Below are 14,326 nucleotides of genomic sequence, written 5' to 3'. Positions count from 1 at the left end.
CGCCCGGGGCGAGCCGGCGGGGCACGCACCTGCGCAGTCAGGCACAAACCACTCGGCGGGAGGCGGGGCCGAGAGTCGCTTGGACGGCAGGGGAGGGACTGCGCCCTAGAGGGGACAGAGCAGGGGCGGGGCTGGCAGCACCTGAAGGGAGGGAGGGGCTCGGGGACACAGCGGGCGGGGTCTAGTCACCTGAACGGGAGGGGGTGAGGCGGGGCCGAGAGTCCCCTGGAGAGCGGTGGGGAGGGGCCACGAGGAGGTGGCGGAGTGGGGGGAGGCAGAGCTGGCAGTACCTGGAGAGAGGGAGGGGCTTGGGGAAAACCAGCGGGGGGGCGGGGCGGGGCCGAGAGTCCCCTGGAGAGCGGTGGGGGCGGGGCCTCGAGGAAGTAGGGCGGGGGCGGAGCTTGCAGTACCTGGAGGGATGGAGGGTTTTGGGGACCCGGCAGAGGCGAGGTCCTGAGTCACCTGGAGGGCGGTGAGGGGCGGAACCGAGAGTTCCCGGGACAGCGGGGCAGGGGCCTCGGGGAGGTGGCAGGGCGGGGGTGGAGCTGGTAGTACCTGGAGGGAGGGTGGGGCTCAGGGACCCGGCGGAGGAGGCGGGGTTCGAGTTACCTGGACGGCCCGGGGGTGCAGGGCGTGCTCACAGTGAGGCGAACTTAGGGCTCTGCGAAGTGAACACTTGAGAGTAAGGGAGGGCACCAGCCCATGCCGGGGTACAGGTGGGGCTTTGGGGGGCCACAGAGCCTTACCGGGGAGGCGGGGTCCTGAGCGGCCCAGGTGAACACCGCCCCCCCTTATCTGGGCCTCACGGCCTGAAAGTGAGGCCCACGATCAGGGGTGAGCGGGGGTCCGCGTGCGACCAGGGGCTCCTCCCATACCCGAGACCCCCGCTTCACCCCAACCCCCGCCTCGCCCCCCCCCCCCCGTCCCTTGTCTGAACGGCCGCGCACAACCGTCCGCTCTGCGACAGGCACCGTCCACCAGGGCTGTCTGTCTCACTTCTAAACGGTGGGAGGCTTTCGAAGCCGCCCTGGATCGAAGTCGAGCACAGACTTTCCCTAGCTGCTACCCAGGGGTGGAGCCGTTCCTGCCCTGTGTTACCTGTCTCAGGTGTACCGCGCGGGCCAATCCTTGCGCTGGGCGGTGGAGCCGGGAGGAGTGTGCCCTTCCTCTTCCTGGCTAGGTGTCCGCGGTTCGAGGGACGCCGATCATACCGGGCTTGGGGTCACAAGTGAGTATAGGCGTCGGCCACGCCGACCTCGTCGTTCCCCTTTGTAAAAGTTCTGCTGGAGAAGTACTGTACTTGGTTGCTGAGAGAAGGACGATGTGTCTCTGGGATTTTCACTGTTGCGCATCTATTGACACTGAGATCCACCGCAAACTCAGAAGTTAGGGGTGAACTATCTGCACCACAGCGGTTTTGATTCCTGGCTAATCCCAGTCGTTCCAATTTACAGAAAAGTTCTTACTAAATTTTTCATTTTTACGGTTATAATTTGTTATTTCTAAATATGTAATATTTGAAAGATCACGGATTTGTATCTTTTTCGTTCCGGTTTGAGTAGATGACATTCTAGAGCTTTGCGTGATGGTTTGGGTTTGGCGTGTGCTTGAGTCGTGGGTAAGGAGACAGAAAGGTGGTGGGGGCCCCCGTAGTGAAGGAGGTCCTGCAGCTGTCCCCTGGCCCTTCTTGCCATCATCCAAACAGTCCGAGGTCTCCGAGAGGGAAAGAGCTGGCCCAGACTGCCCTTGGATCCCTCGAGGTCTGAGGCAGGTGGTTCTTCCTTATTTGAACAAGTATTAAAGTGAATTGATATATGATGATAAGGAAATGAAAGTTACACTGCTGGATGGAAACTTATCATTTTCACCCCATTTCAACCAATATTTCAGTGTCACCACTGATACTGCTAAGTCTGGAAAGAGTGCCACAGACTGGGGCCCCTGTCTATGGGTCCCAGTCTGATGGACCCACATGTTGTCCTCATGAGTGTGTTTACTGGGTTGTTAGGAAGTCTCTAGTAGAATTTGGGATGAATGTCAGGCCTCCTGTATGCTGGCCTACTGGGGACACCTGTGCAGTGATTGACTGTGGAGGTGTTACAGATCTCTGTGTTGGAGGTTAAACAAGTTATAACTTCGACCTTGTTTATCATGTTTCAGGAAAATTGGTTACTTGTTTTACTCATGTTCTAGTTAAACAACATTTCTGTAAAATGTGTAAATACTACCCTTCATCTTTTGTAAAACTGAAAAAATAATTTGAAAGAAATCTTTTCTTATCAAGAGCAATTCAATGCTATTATCTCATTGAGGAAACTTTATTCTCGGGAGATTTCTCACTATTTAGAAATAAGGGGGTGGTGTTTCCAAGGAAAGAAAGTTGATGCAGAACAGAGGGGAAGAGTGTATCTGTGTGCCAGGCTGGTGTGTTCACAGAAGTCCTCGCACACCTTTTCTTATTTGCAGGTACATCACAATAGGACATAATCCTGTGCAATTGAAGATCTGAGCATGCTGAGTTTTTTGTTTTCTTTGGGAAGAGTCCATTTTTTACACAAAAGGGTCTGACCAGAGTGGCATGTGTGTTCCCGCTCTGAGCCAGAATTGTGGGAGCTTCAGTGTTGGGGAGGGTAAAAGCTTCCTTAGGCTGGAGGTTGTGTTTCCCCTTACTCCTGCCACCGTCCCCATCTGCACGTGGGATCAGGGGAACTAGAAAAGCAGCCCGGGTCACATGAATGTTTGGATTCAAATGGTTAGTTTTGTTTAAAGTTTGGATTCAGAATTTGGATTAGGAAGGTTAATGATCTGACCAGAGAGACTAGTTTTGATTTCTGGAACTGACAACTTTGTCTCCTTAAGTCAAAGGAAGTAGTTAAACCAAGGCCACTGATAGAAAAGAATTGGTTTCAGAAACAATGGCTGTCATTATCAGGCAGTGTTGATGGTTGATGCTCTAGTAAAGGTTTGTTTCAAAGATTACATAGATAGGTGAAGTTTCTTTTAGTTTATCTAGGATTTAATCAATTCATTCTAAATATTTCTTAGCACCATTGTCCTACTATTGGTTTTGGTTGGGCCTTTTATCAATTTATTGAGTTAGTCTCTATTTCATTTAAATTATAAGATTTAATAATTTGATTAATACCTAATTAATGTAAATTTGGGAAACCATTTAACCTCTAAACTTTTCCTAGAGGCACCCCTCTCATAACTGAGAGTCCATTGAGAAACATAACAGTGCTTATTGATAGAAGAAAAGTTTGGGAAACCCTGAACTCCCCTTGCTTTTACTCCAGACCCTTGGTGGAAAGTGGATCAGAAACCAGTCAGTTTTCTCACACCCACTGCAGTTTCAAGTAGGATGCTAATGTCGCTGTTGCCCCCAGAGCCCCCACCTGAGCTTATTGTCTATGATCAATATGTGAATTATTCCCACATCCTAAACGCATTCCGAGCTTTCGAGGGTTCCAAAGTAAAAATTTACTCCCCAGTAGTTTATAAACTCTTCTTAATTTAAAAAAGTTTTAGTATGAAATTTTTCAAATACTTTAATACTTTGTAAAGAAAACTTTATATCTGAGTCTCTTAGCTTGCGGTTTGGCAGCTATCCTACTGTTAGGAGGAAATTCAAATATTTATAGAGAATTTACTTTGCCTTGGAATTCAAGAGACTTAAGACTTTTATGATTGTGCAGATGCCTACCATGATTTAAAAGTTAAGGGGCTTCTTTAGTAATGATTTCTGTCTCCATCACTTGAGCAACATGTTGATCAGATCATGCTCGCTGTGCTTTATGAACGGTAGAGAGACAGACAGTGGGTGAGCCCTGATTTGATGCTGAGGACAGAGGTTGCGGCTCATAGCTGAGTTGTTATTATTTGCTGGTTCTGGATGAAAGTCACTATATGTAACTATGACCAGGTAGTATGATTTTATCAGAAATTTAATAGAATCTGTGTTATTAAAACAAATTAGCCAGGCTCTTCTGTAGTTCAGCTGAACATGACGGTATCCTCACTGTGACCAGCCTTGTGAACACACCATTCACAGCGACACAGGACTGTGCCTAGGCAGAACTCTGGCTTGATGATCCGAGCTCTGTGGTCTGCAGACCTCCTAGGCTGCATCTGAACCCCCAAGTGTTTACGAAAGAGGCAAGACCTTCCCCTACGGCAGGATGTTTGCAATAGCAACTCTCATCTGTGGAATTTGCTTAGTTGATGGTTTAATTCTGCTTGGGTGTGGAGATCAAAATAGAAAGTCTCTGGGGAGGTAAGATTTATGTATTCTTTACTACTATGCATTAGTTGCACGTGTCAGAAACTCTGACCCAAGTTGGAGTTACAGAAAAGGATTTCACAGGCCCGTGTGATGGGACAGTTAAGAGCCTCTTGTGGCTTTAGCGGTGCCAGCAGAGCCCAGGTTTTCTCTCTCCAACTCTTGTCCAAAGCTCCATTGCATGGCTTTGTCCTCAGGCTCCACCCTTTGGGGTTGCATAATCTTGCAGCAAGTGCTTGGGAAAAGTGGTCCTGGCAGCACCCACACCAGCCCTTCGGTAGGTGCTCATCGTGGAAGTCGTGGTGGCCGAGGAAGTCAAAGGAAGTAGTTAAACCAAGGCCAAGGAGAAACATTGGGATCACCTGTTCACTCAAGGTGCAGCATCAATAGAGACCAACAAACTGGTGCTGATTCCAAAATAAAAGACACAGATGTTCAGCAGAAAGAACAAGTTCACTAGTTATTAACTCAATTCAATAGGACATATTGAGCTTCTAGATACACAGACAGGCACTATGGGGGCACAAAGATTAGAAAAATCTTGTGGGCTGTCAGGATTGTAGGTTAGGGGTGGAAAAGGAGATAGGACAAAGGAAGTAGGAGGAAAAGACAGATGCACAGGTGGGAGTGTCAAAACACAAACCTGAGTGCCATAAAGATAAACATTTTTTTCATGAGCCTCACCTTCAATCAGGCTTGGGTCTTGCTCACTTACTGGAGGCAGTCCTGTGTCAGGGTGGTGGCTGAGAAGAGGTTCAGGTCTGCTCACTAGCCACTCAGACTTGCTTTTGGTCTCCAGGCACCATTAATCCTGAGGATTCTGCTAGTCCCTGCTGCATTTGCAAGGTCTGACTGTCTGGTTCTGATGCAACAGCAGCAGTTTCCTGCAGGCACAGCTGTGGCCGCCCTGTGCCTTCCTGGGTAGAGACAATTTGTGGGATGAGCCACACTCGTTGCTGCCACTGGGGTGCATAAAGTGTCTTGGAGCATTTGGCTGGCTGGTCGCATTGCCCTCTGGTCTCCTTCATTGTGTGTTTGCTTTGTTTTGTTCTTCCTTTTCTGGGAGGACCCAGAAAGAACTATTGCAGGGCAAAATACTACCAACCCATCCCTTGTTTTGCTCTGACCCTCCTTTCTCTCAATGTCTGGGAAATGCCATGAGTCTGAGAGGCAGGGACACTTTGCTGTTAGTCAGCGTATTCACTTACAGATCCATGGGATTTCCTATGTAAATGAACCTTTTCTGGTCCTCACAGGGATTTGACCTTTAATTCCCTAAAGCCACACAGATACTTTATTCATTCAACAAATATTTATTGGGCAGCTATTATATGTCATTGTGGCAAGTCTGGAGATATTACAGTTAATAAAATAAAATAGTGTGTTTATCCTCTGATGAAGGAAATGTATGTACAAGATGCCTAGAGCTGGACAGATACATGGGGTGGTCAGATAGATAGATATACTACATATTGGCAGACAGATGTCAGACATATAAGCCGTGGCACAGACTAATGATAGGAAAACTTTGAGGGATGTAAGCAGTAGACTTATATTATCTGAGATATTACTTAGATGGAACATTTCTTTGGAGAAATGACCATAGAGGTTCAAGACTGGGTACAGAAACCAATGGAAAGGCTGTTGAATAGATATCACAAACACTGATATTCTCTGGACCAGGCTGGTGGCAAGGGAGCAAGGTGATATCCTCAGATTCTGAGTGTATGTTGAAGGTTCATACAGTGTGTCCATAAAGTCATGGTGCACTCTTGACTAGTCACAGGAAAGCAACAAAAGACAATAGAAATGTGAAATCTGCACCAAATAAAAGGAAAACCCTCCCAGTTTCTGTAAGATAATGTGGCAGCATGTGCGCATGCACAAATGATGACGTAACACCGTGTATACAGCGGAGCAGCCCACGGCTGTGCCAGTCGAGATATGGACGGTACAGAGGAAAGTTCAGTGTGTTCTGTGGCTTGCTAAATTCGAATCCATGACTAAAGTGCAACGTGAATATCGGCGCGTTTATAACAAAACGCCACCACATAGGAATAACATTACTCAGTGGGATAAGCAGTTGAAGGAAACTGGTAGTTTGGTGGAGAAACCCTGTTCTGGTAGGCCATCAGTCAGTGATAAGTCTGTAGAGGCTCTACAGGATAGCTACCTAAGGAGCCCTAAAAAAAATCTGTGCATGAGCCCACATCGAACTGCACTGAATAGGTATGAAACTGGGAGAGTTTTCTTTTTATTTGGTGATTTCACATTGCTATCGTCTTTTATTGCTTTCCTGTTACCGGTCAAAAGTGCACCATGACTTTACAGACACACTGTATTCTGAGTGGGTGGGTTTGTTGACGGACTGGCACAGGGCAGGAGAAACAGAGGAGTCACAGTTGGCCTAGGTTTGGAGCGTGACCACCCAACTGGATGAGACCTACCTTGAGAGGAAGCTGGGGAACAGGTTGGGGAGGAGGCAGGACATCACAGGTTATACCTGAATGTGTTTAATGTAAGATGCTTATCTGATACTTGGGTTGAGCAGGTAATTGGTATTTTGAGTCTGGAATTTAGGGAAAGGTTAAAGACAAGAAAAAACTTGGAGAATGAGCAGACATAAGTGGTGCTTAAGGTCTGAGGACATGAGGTCTGAGTGTAGAGAAGGGGGAGTCTTGGAGAAGGTGAGGGGCCCTGAAAGGAGGCAGAGAAGGACGCTGGCTGCCGCCTGCCTCACTCTTCCTGGAGGCAGCTCAAGTTCGGGCGAGCTACCTTGGCTGCCTCCTTCAAAAAATGAGGCTGCTGTGGCCCCCCTTGCCACTCAAACCAGACATGGGACAGGTTTGTCTCTGCTCCTCAGGTCACTGGTTGTTTTATGTGGGACAAAGTGGAGAAGCTCTGCCCAGCTGTTCCAGGAAAAGGGGTGGGTGGCCCTGAGCCAGCACAAGCCAGGGCCATTGTTGAGGACCCTGTCATCACACTCAAATGCCCAGAAGTGGGAGTCAGCCCTGCCAAGATTTCAGTTTATGAGGGGCTGTGTTGAGTGGTTTCATGCCAGAGCAGCATTTAACATAGGTCTTGGTGAATATTTCCAGAGGTCAGAAGTTAGCAACTTTTTTCATTAGAGATAACTAGAGAGGACAGGTACTGGGCTTCCCAGCCCAGAGGCAAAATTGAGGATATAGACCAGGGGTCTCAAACTTGCGGCCCCCCGAACAATTTTGTGCAGCCCGCAGACTAATCCACAAAGTTCAAAATATTTTGGATAAAATTAAGTAAGCCTAGGGGCCTACTTGTATTTTTCATTTCTCTAGCATCCTAGCTAGATATTAGCTTAGTTAACAGCAGTTGTGATGCGAACTACAGTTTCTGGTCGTTTTGTGACACTGAGTAAACTGCATGTACGATTGTGCTTGTTGTACTGATTTTTTTTGTTGTTTTCAACTGCAGTGAGAAAAGTGTTGCATAACAGTTGCCTTTTGTAGACCTAGTGCAGCCCGCGGAACGGCTGTGATCTTGCTCTGCGGCCCACATGCTGAGTTGAGTTTGAGACCCCTGGTATAGACAGACACGTATACAAGTAGAGAACACAAAACGTCCACATATTTTTATATTGATGAAAGCTGAAATATCAAAATTGTGAACGTTCTTTTGTAATATAAGTCTCCTGGTGAGAAGAATGTCTCTCTTTATGGGAGAACGTGTTGCTGCTTGAGGTTCAAAGTGTTCCTTATCATCAAACATGTCACTGATGTTCAGCTGTTACTGCTGCTCTAGGATGTGATTTTACCTGTTTAGTCTTTGAAAATGTTTTCACAAAAAATATAATTACCTGTTGACTTAATTTTTTCAACCATTATACAAATAAAAGTGTTTCTTACCTCCAAAGCCCTAGCGCAGGCAGTGGCTGGATTTGGCCAGAGGTGGACAGCCCGCTCAGCCCCACAATGCCTTTAAGGTGCTCTGGGAGGAGCACCAGAGCCCTCCCTTTGCCACATCAGTGCTACAGAGACCCAGAAGGCCAGGCTTTTGCAGGGATTTTGCCATAGATTGTTCTTAATATACAGGGGTGGGCAAAAATAGGTTTACAGTTCACATGGAAGATACAATAAATAATAACACAAGAGTAAACTCTCATGTACTCACAACTGTAACCCTACTTTTGCTCACCCTTGTATTTGTATATATGAATTTTGTTACTTTTGTCATAAAGAAGGTGGTTTTCATTAAATGCTATGGATCAGTTCATAAATTGTGTTGTACATTTGAAAAGTTTGGGTGTTTTACTTCACATGCTAGACAGATGTAAGATTAGGTGGGTCAGACATGTCACGTAAAAGCACAGCTGAGGAAGAAAATACAGGATAGTAACTGTGTAATTTTTCAATTAAGGCCTTTGTCACATTAAGTAGGAAGATGGTAACGCATGAAAGCCCAGGGAGACATCATCCAATTATAATGACCCGACCCGATTGGGACTGCATACAGAAGGGCTTTGCCAGCAGAGAAACTGGCAAAGAGCATGAACAGAAAACACACAAAACAGGAACAGTAAACAAACAAAAGGAAACTCTCTGGGTATTCAGATAAATTCAGATGAAGCTTTGCCATCCTGTCTTTCTGGTGTACAGACTGTAGCTGTGCCAGCCTCCCAGCAGCAGTGGAAATTTTTCTGGTTGTACCAGTGGTTCTAAACTTGCTTTTAAGAAGGCTATTTGGTAATGTAATAGAAATCTTAAAAAATTGTATTTTTAAAAATTCATTAATTCCAACACTGAAGATTCTACCCCAAGATAATTACTATCCAGCTGTGGAATCTATAAAAGCTGGGAAGGGCGTAACCTACATGTTTAGGAACAAGAATCAGCTAAAAGCCACTAAAATGCCGATATAATTTTACCTTCATTATTACAAATGTGCTTATGCCAAGATTTCTGATCACTTAAAAAGATTTTTAAAATTCTGTCATACTTGGGCCTTTTGTACTATGCATTTGACAATTCTCTAGTCATTTCCGGTTCTTTAACGGTTTGCTCTTTAGAATTTTAAATCATCAATGAATCTGGAGTTTATACTTTTGTAACACGAAGCTGTGGATGGATCTTCCTTGTTTTTTCCCCAAAAAACCACTTTTTATTCTGCAATAGAGCCTTTTCACATTGGTTTTTTTAAATTTAATTTTATTTATTTTTTTAATTCATTTTAGAGAGGAGAGAGAGAGGGAGAGAGAGAGAGACAGAGAGAGAGAGAGAGAGAGAGAGAGAGAAGGTGGGGAGGAGCAGGAAGCATCAACTCCCATATGTGCCTTGACCAGGCAAGCCCAGAGTTTCGAACCGGGGACCTCAGCATTTCCAGGTCAACGCTTTATCCACTGCGCCACCACAGGTCAGGCTCACATTGGTTTGATGTGCTTTCTGTATCATTATTAAATCATTTCATACAGTATATTTGGTCAATTTCTGAATTTCCTAGTCCGTAAAATAGATTTTTCTGTTTATTTTGCATCTACCCTACTGAGGCTATATACGGCTTCCGGCACTGCTACCCCTCATTCTTCTTCTTTTACGTATTTTCCTTACTTTCCTTGCTTGTTTATTTTTCCATATGAACTTGGAATTCCTTTGTTTAGTTAAACTCTTATACAACTTAATAGAGAAGGTGAATTTTTTATTTCATTAAGACAAAAAGTAGAAAGGCCATTATAAGAAAATTCAAAAGACAAATGGCAAACAGAAAAACTCTGAAATTTGTAACTCGCATTGTAGAATAAAGGTTAATTCCCTTAATAAGAAACAAAGGATTGCCCCCATAAAAGGACAAGAAAGGTGAAAAATATCTGACCGAATTGAAGGATATTCAACATACTTATAAAAGAGGGAACTGGAGCCACACTGAGAACTCACAACATTTGCTGTAAACAGCTAGAAACTGGGCAGAATGTCAGTAGCATCTGTCTTTACGTGTTGTATGGACCACAGGCTAGTGGGCCCCAGAGGGGAGCAGGTGGCCATGTGCTTTGCTGAACCAAAAAGACAAGGTGAGCTTGGAGAGGTTCAGGCCAAGGTGTTTGCAGGGCAGATTAGGAAAGCAGAGGGAGTTCAAGAGAGAAAGAGCTGAGGACATCTGCTAAGAAGGGACCCCTTGATTCCTTGGCTGAACAGTAAGTATTATTGGGGGAGAGAGGCAACTTGGAAGGCAGGGCAAGGTAACTAACTGCCAGTAAGCTGTGAGGGGAACAGCTCTGGGCCAGCACAAGACTGGGCGATAGCAGTGCGAGCCAGCTGAGTGGACAGAGCTTGTTAAACCCCAAGAACATTCCAGAGAGAGCCCAAAGAATCACACCCTAATTGTAGGGTTATCCATGAACTAAAGACTACTGTATACACCTGAGCCACACATCAAAGCAAGCCTCAGCTCACCGTCTGCTCACAACATGCCATGTTCACAACTTCTAGCAACCATTCAATTTTACTAGAAGTGGGTAGAAACAAGAAAATATAACCCCATAGCTCGGAGAAAAATCTGTCAGAAACAGACCCGTGAAGAACAGAAGTGATTGCAGTTATCAGACAAAGACATAAATGTGCCTTTTACAATACCCTCAAGGGTTTAAAGAATAACCTTTAAACATAATGAGCACAGAAATGGAAGGAACAAAAAAACAACAACCAATGGAACTTTCAGAACAGGAAACACAGTCTTTAAAATAAAACACTGATGGTCTGAACAGCAGGTTTTACATTAAACCTCTTGGTTTTTTTGGCTCTTCTGATCCTGTGTCCTGTGATAGCGAATGGCCCACCCCTCATGCTTCAGAGCTGAAAGGATCATGTGAGCGTTGTGAGGGGCTTATGGTCCCTAGTGAAGGGACCAAAATGCTACCACCTGGATGCTGCTCTTTTGGGATATGGATTTTAGGCCGTTTATTAAGAAACAAGAGACTCAGAAAGAACTTTGACCCTCCCCCCTGTTTCTTACCCAAGAGATTCAGAGAAACCTGCTTCTGGACAGAGGATGCAGCCTTAGCCTACTTTGAATTAAGCCGGTCAACAAGATGACTCGGACAGGGAGGGGCCTGTTGGCTGGAAACCTCCTACATCCCATTGTTCCCAGCGGCCTCAAAAGGCTTTTCTTGCCCTGTGTGTTCCTTCTGCTCTTCTTCAACCTCCACCCCCTGTAGATCGCCCATTCTCACCTCTGAAATATAATACACACACCCCTTTTCTCTTTTGTCCAAAAATGTTTTATGTACCCAGTGTTGCCTTACTGTCTTTAGAATTTTCAAGGAATTATCATGCCAGCATGAATTCCTCATGTGCACGTATTAAGCTAATATTTTCTCCTGCCAATCTGTCTCTAAATTTGGTTATTTGCCTAGCTGGAAGAACGTAGAAGGTGAGAGGAAAAGCATGAATATTTTTAGCCCCCACACAAGCAACACTGAGACATTAAGTCCTGCACAAGTGCAAGCCTTTGTTACTGGGAATCACCACTCTGCTCCTGAATCTCCTGGATTTTTACTAATAAGGAAAATCTATACAGACCGTCCACACATTTTTGAAAAAAATAGCCAAATATATTAAATTTTATATTGTCTATTATAGACAGTTGTAAAATATATCTTTTTAAAATTCTTCATATTTTAATGTTTTTATTAGTATTAAGGTGAGTGAAGAATTACAAGGAGAATGTACATAACTGGGAGATTGGACCAAGTTTGGTTTCAAACTCGTAGAATTCCTGTAGAATCCCATGATTTTGTCATTTCTGAGATGTTTAGGGTTTCCCAGTCTCCAAGTGAATTTAATTTACTAGAAAAATAGAGATGAAACTGTGGACGAAACAGGGGCCACATAGTAAACCTGACAAGCTCAGGAAGGCCTGCCTTGTGGCCTCAGGAGCTCACAGAGACCTCAAGTGACCACACAGGATGGTCTGAAATGAAAACTTCCTGACTAAAAGCAGTACATGGAGTGTGGTCATGTCCTTGACAAAGGTCGATCTTTACTTTGAGCTTGTCTGTAGTCTTTTTGCAGCTCTATGACACGTACCTCTGGAATGTCAGGGTACTTTCCTTTTTTCCAGACCCTTGGGGACACAATCTCCCACCAGAGCCAGAGACCACAGATCTACTACTGTTGTTATGTTGACTGTCCTATACCCACAGTGTAAAAGAAGTGTCAATTGATTTTACTTTTTATTCAATCCCAGAGATTACCCCCTCTTTGCTTTCTCCCGCCTCACTGATCGATCACCAATGAATTTATGTAACCCCTCACATATTCCCATTTGATTCTGATGTATAAATTAAGTGGTAAAACTATCATTTTTCAGAGCATTCTCAATCTGTTGAGATTTTGCGTCCTGGCAATTGTCAGTTTGGCTCAGGTAAACTCATAAAAATTCTCCACAGGCTTGAATGTTTCTTACATTGATAAAACAGTTACAAATTGAGGATTTCTAATTCATTTCCTTTGTTTGGTAGGGTATGATTTGTGAATGCTTGATTGTGTATGAGAAAAATGGAATTACAATAAATATCTAACTTCTATTCAGATTTTTTAATTAAAATTTTTTTAATGTTTTAGTGAATAACCCTATACCTTCCAATTTGAAATCAGAAGCAAAAAAGGCTGCTAAAATTCTAAGAGAATTCACAGAAATAACTTCCAGAAATGGACCCGATAAGATCATTCCTGGTAGGTAAATGAAATACGTAATGTTTATTTATAAATGTGGTTTGTTTCCTAACTTATATTTTGTATTTCTTGACTTGAAGCTCTCAGACCCCTGAGAGCAGCAAATCCTCAGAACCCCTGTTTCTCTGGGCTGATGTCCCTGCTGGTGTCTGAGCAGCCTCCTGGCCAGGGCTTCCTTCCCTGCCTCCCCTCCCAGATGCCCATGCCCTGGGACCTTCTGTCCTCCACCTCAAAGTCACCTGTTCTTGTCCTCGATTTCAGAGGACTTTAAAAGCTCATCTTGCAAATTCACTAGCTAATCTCAGCAATAAATTTTTATTTTTGTGTTTTCTCTTTCTAAGCTATTTGCAGTTCATAATGGTTTAAGAGGACATTAATCAAAAATTCTCAACACAGCTGCACATCAGTATTCCTGGGTCATAAGAATAGCTCCCCCAAACCTGCTGAATCAGACCCTCCCCCAAACAAGTGTGGCCAGAGTGCAGATATAACACCTTTGTCATGTGATTCCTATGCAATCAGGCCTGTGGCATAAGACCTGGTCTGAGGCGAGATTTTGGGAACCACCACCAGTTATTTCTAAAGTGTGTGGCATGGAATACCCACCTCATGCAAAGAAGATGCATGTGCAGACCAGCTCGGGCAACGGTGCTGCTGAATGCCACTGTGAGTCCCAGCCCGGGCTCTGGTCCTGCATTAAAGAACCCAGTTCAATCTCCTAAGCCAGGTTTTCTGAAATTATTTAGCAGAACTTTTGAATTTGTTATTATCATCATCTTAATAACATTAATTATAGTTTTGGTCCAGCCACCGTAAGAAAACAAGGCTTCGTGAAACCTTCCTACTCCCAAGTGCAGTGGGCGCTCCTTGGAGATGCAGGACCCCATGGTACTCCAGGCTGAGGAACCAGATTCTGCATTTTCACAAGCCCTCCAGTGACTTGTGCACACACACACACGTGTGAGAGCACTACTCTAGGAAACACTGAAATCTCGGTAGCCATATTCTAAAACATGAATTATATTCATGGGAAAAACCAATGCTGTTGCTGTATCTATGTTTCTGAATGGCAGTGGAGTATACTAACTACAAACTCTTTCAGTGAGCCGGAAAGGTGAGAGGTTGAGAAAGAGTCTGCCAGTGTGTGGTGGTAAAAATAAACCTATCTGATACAGAATATGGCTCAAAACCTTGTCACCATTTATAACCTTTTAAAATACAACACTGAGGTACACGTAGCAGACTACCAGCTAAGAAGCCAACCTTATTTTCTATACCTTGCTTAATCACAAACAGTCTCACAGATGTTCTGCTTAGTAAGTTCTTCATGCTCTCCGATGAGTTA

The 14,326-nt window shown here is 44.5% G+C and overlaps 1 protein-coding gene across 2 annotated transcripts in view; it reads left to right on the top strand.

Annotated features, from left to right (window-relative positions):
• Window positions 1–572: 572 nt before the first annotated feature.
• SH3YL1 (SH3 and SYLF domain containing 1) overlaps window positions 573–14,326 on the top strand; it is a 28,578-nt gene continuing 14,824 nt past the window's right edge. The window contains exons 1-2 of one of the 2 annotated variants that reach the window (XM_066236507.1): window positions 573–682; window positions 12,871–12,981. In XM_066236507.1, coding sequence (XP_066092604.1) covers window position 682; window positions 12,871–12,981 — 112 coding nt within the window. In that variant the 5' untranslated portion in view covers window positions 573–681. Of the gene's footprint in view, window positions 683–1,097; window positions 1,229–12,870; window positions 12,982–14,326 lie in introns of those variants that run through there. The other variant, XM_066236506.1, reaches the window with a different exon arrangement.

The sequence above is a fragment of the Saccopteryx bilineata genome, chromosome 6 (genome assembly GCF_036850765.1).
Source record: "Saccopteryx bilineata isolate mSacBil1 chromosome 6, mSacBil1_pri_phased_curated, whole genome shotgun sequence".
NCBI classification, from domain to species: domain Eukaryota; kingdom Metazoa; phylum Chordata; class Mammalia; order Chiroptera; family Emballonuridae; genus Saccopteryx; species Saccopteryx bilineata.
This window is presented reverse-complemented; position numbering and strand designations above follow the sequence as displayed.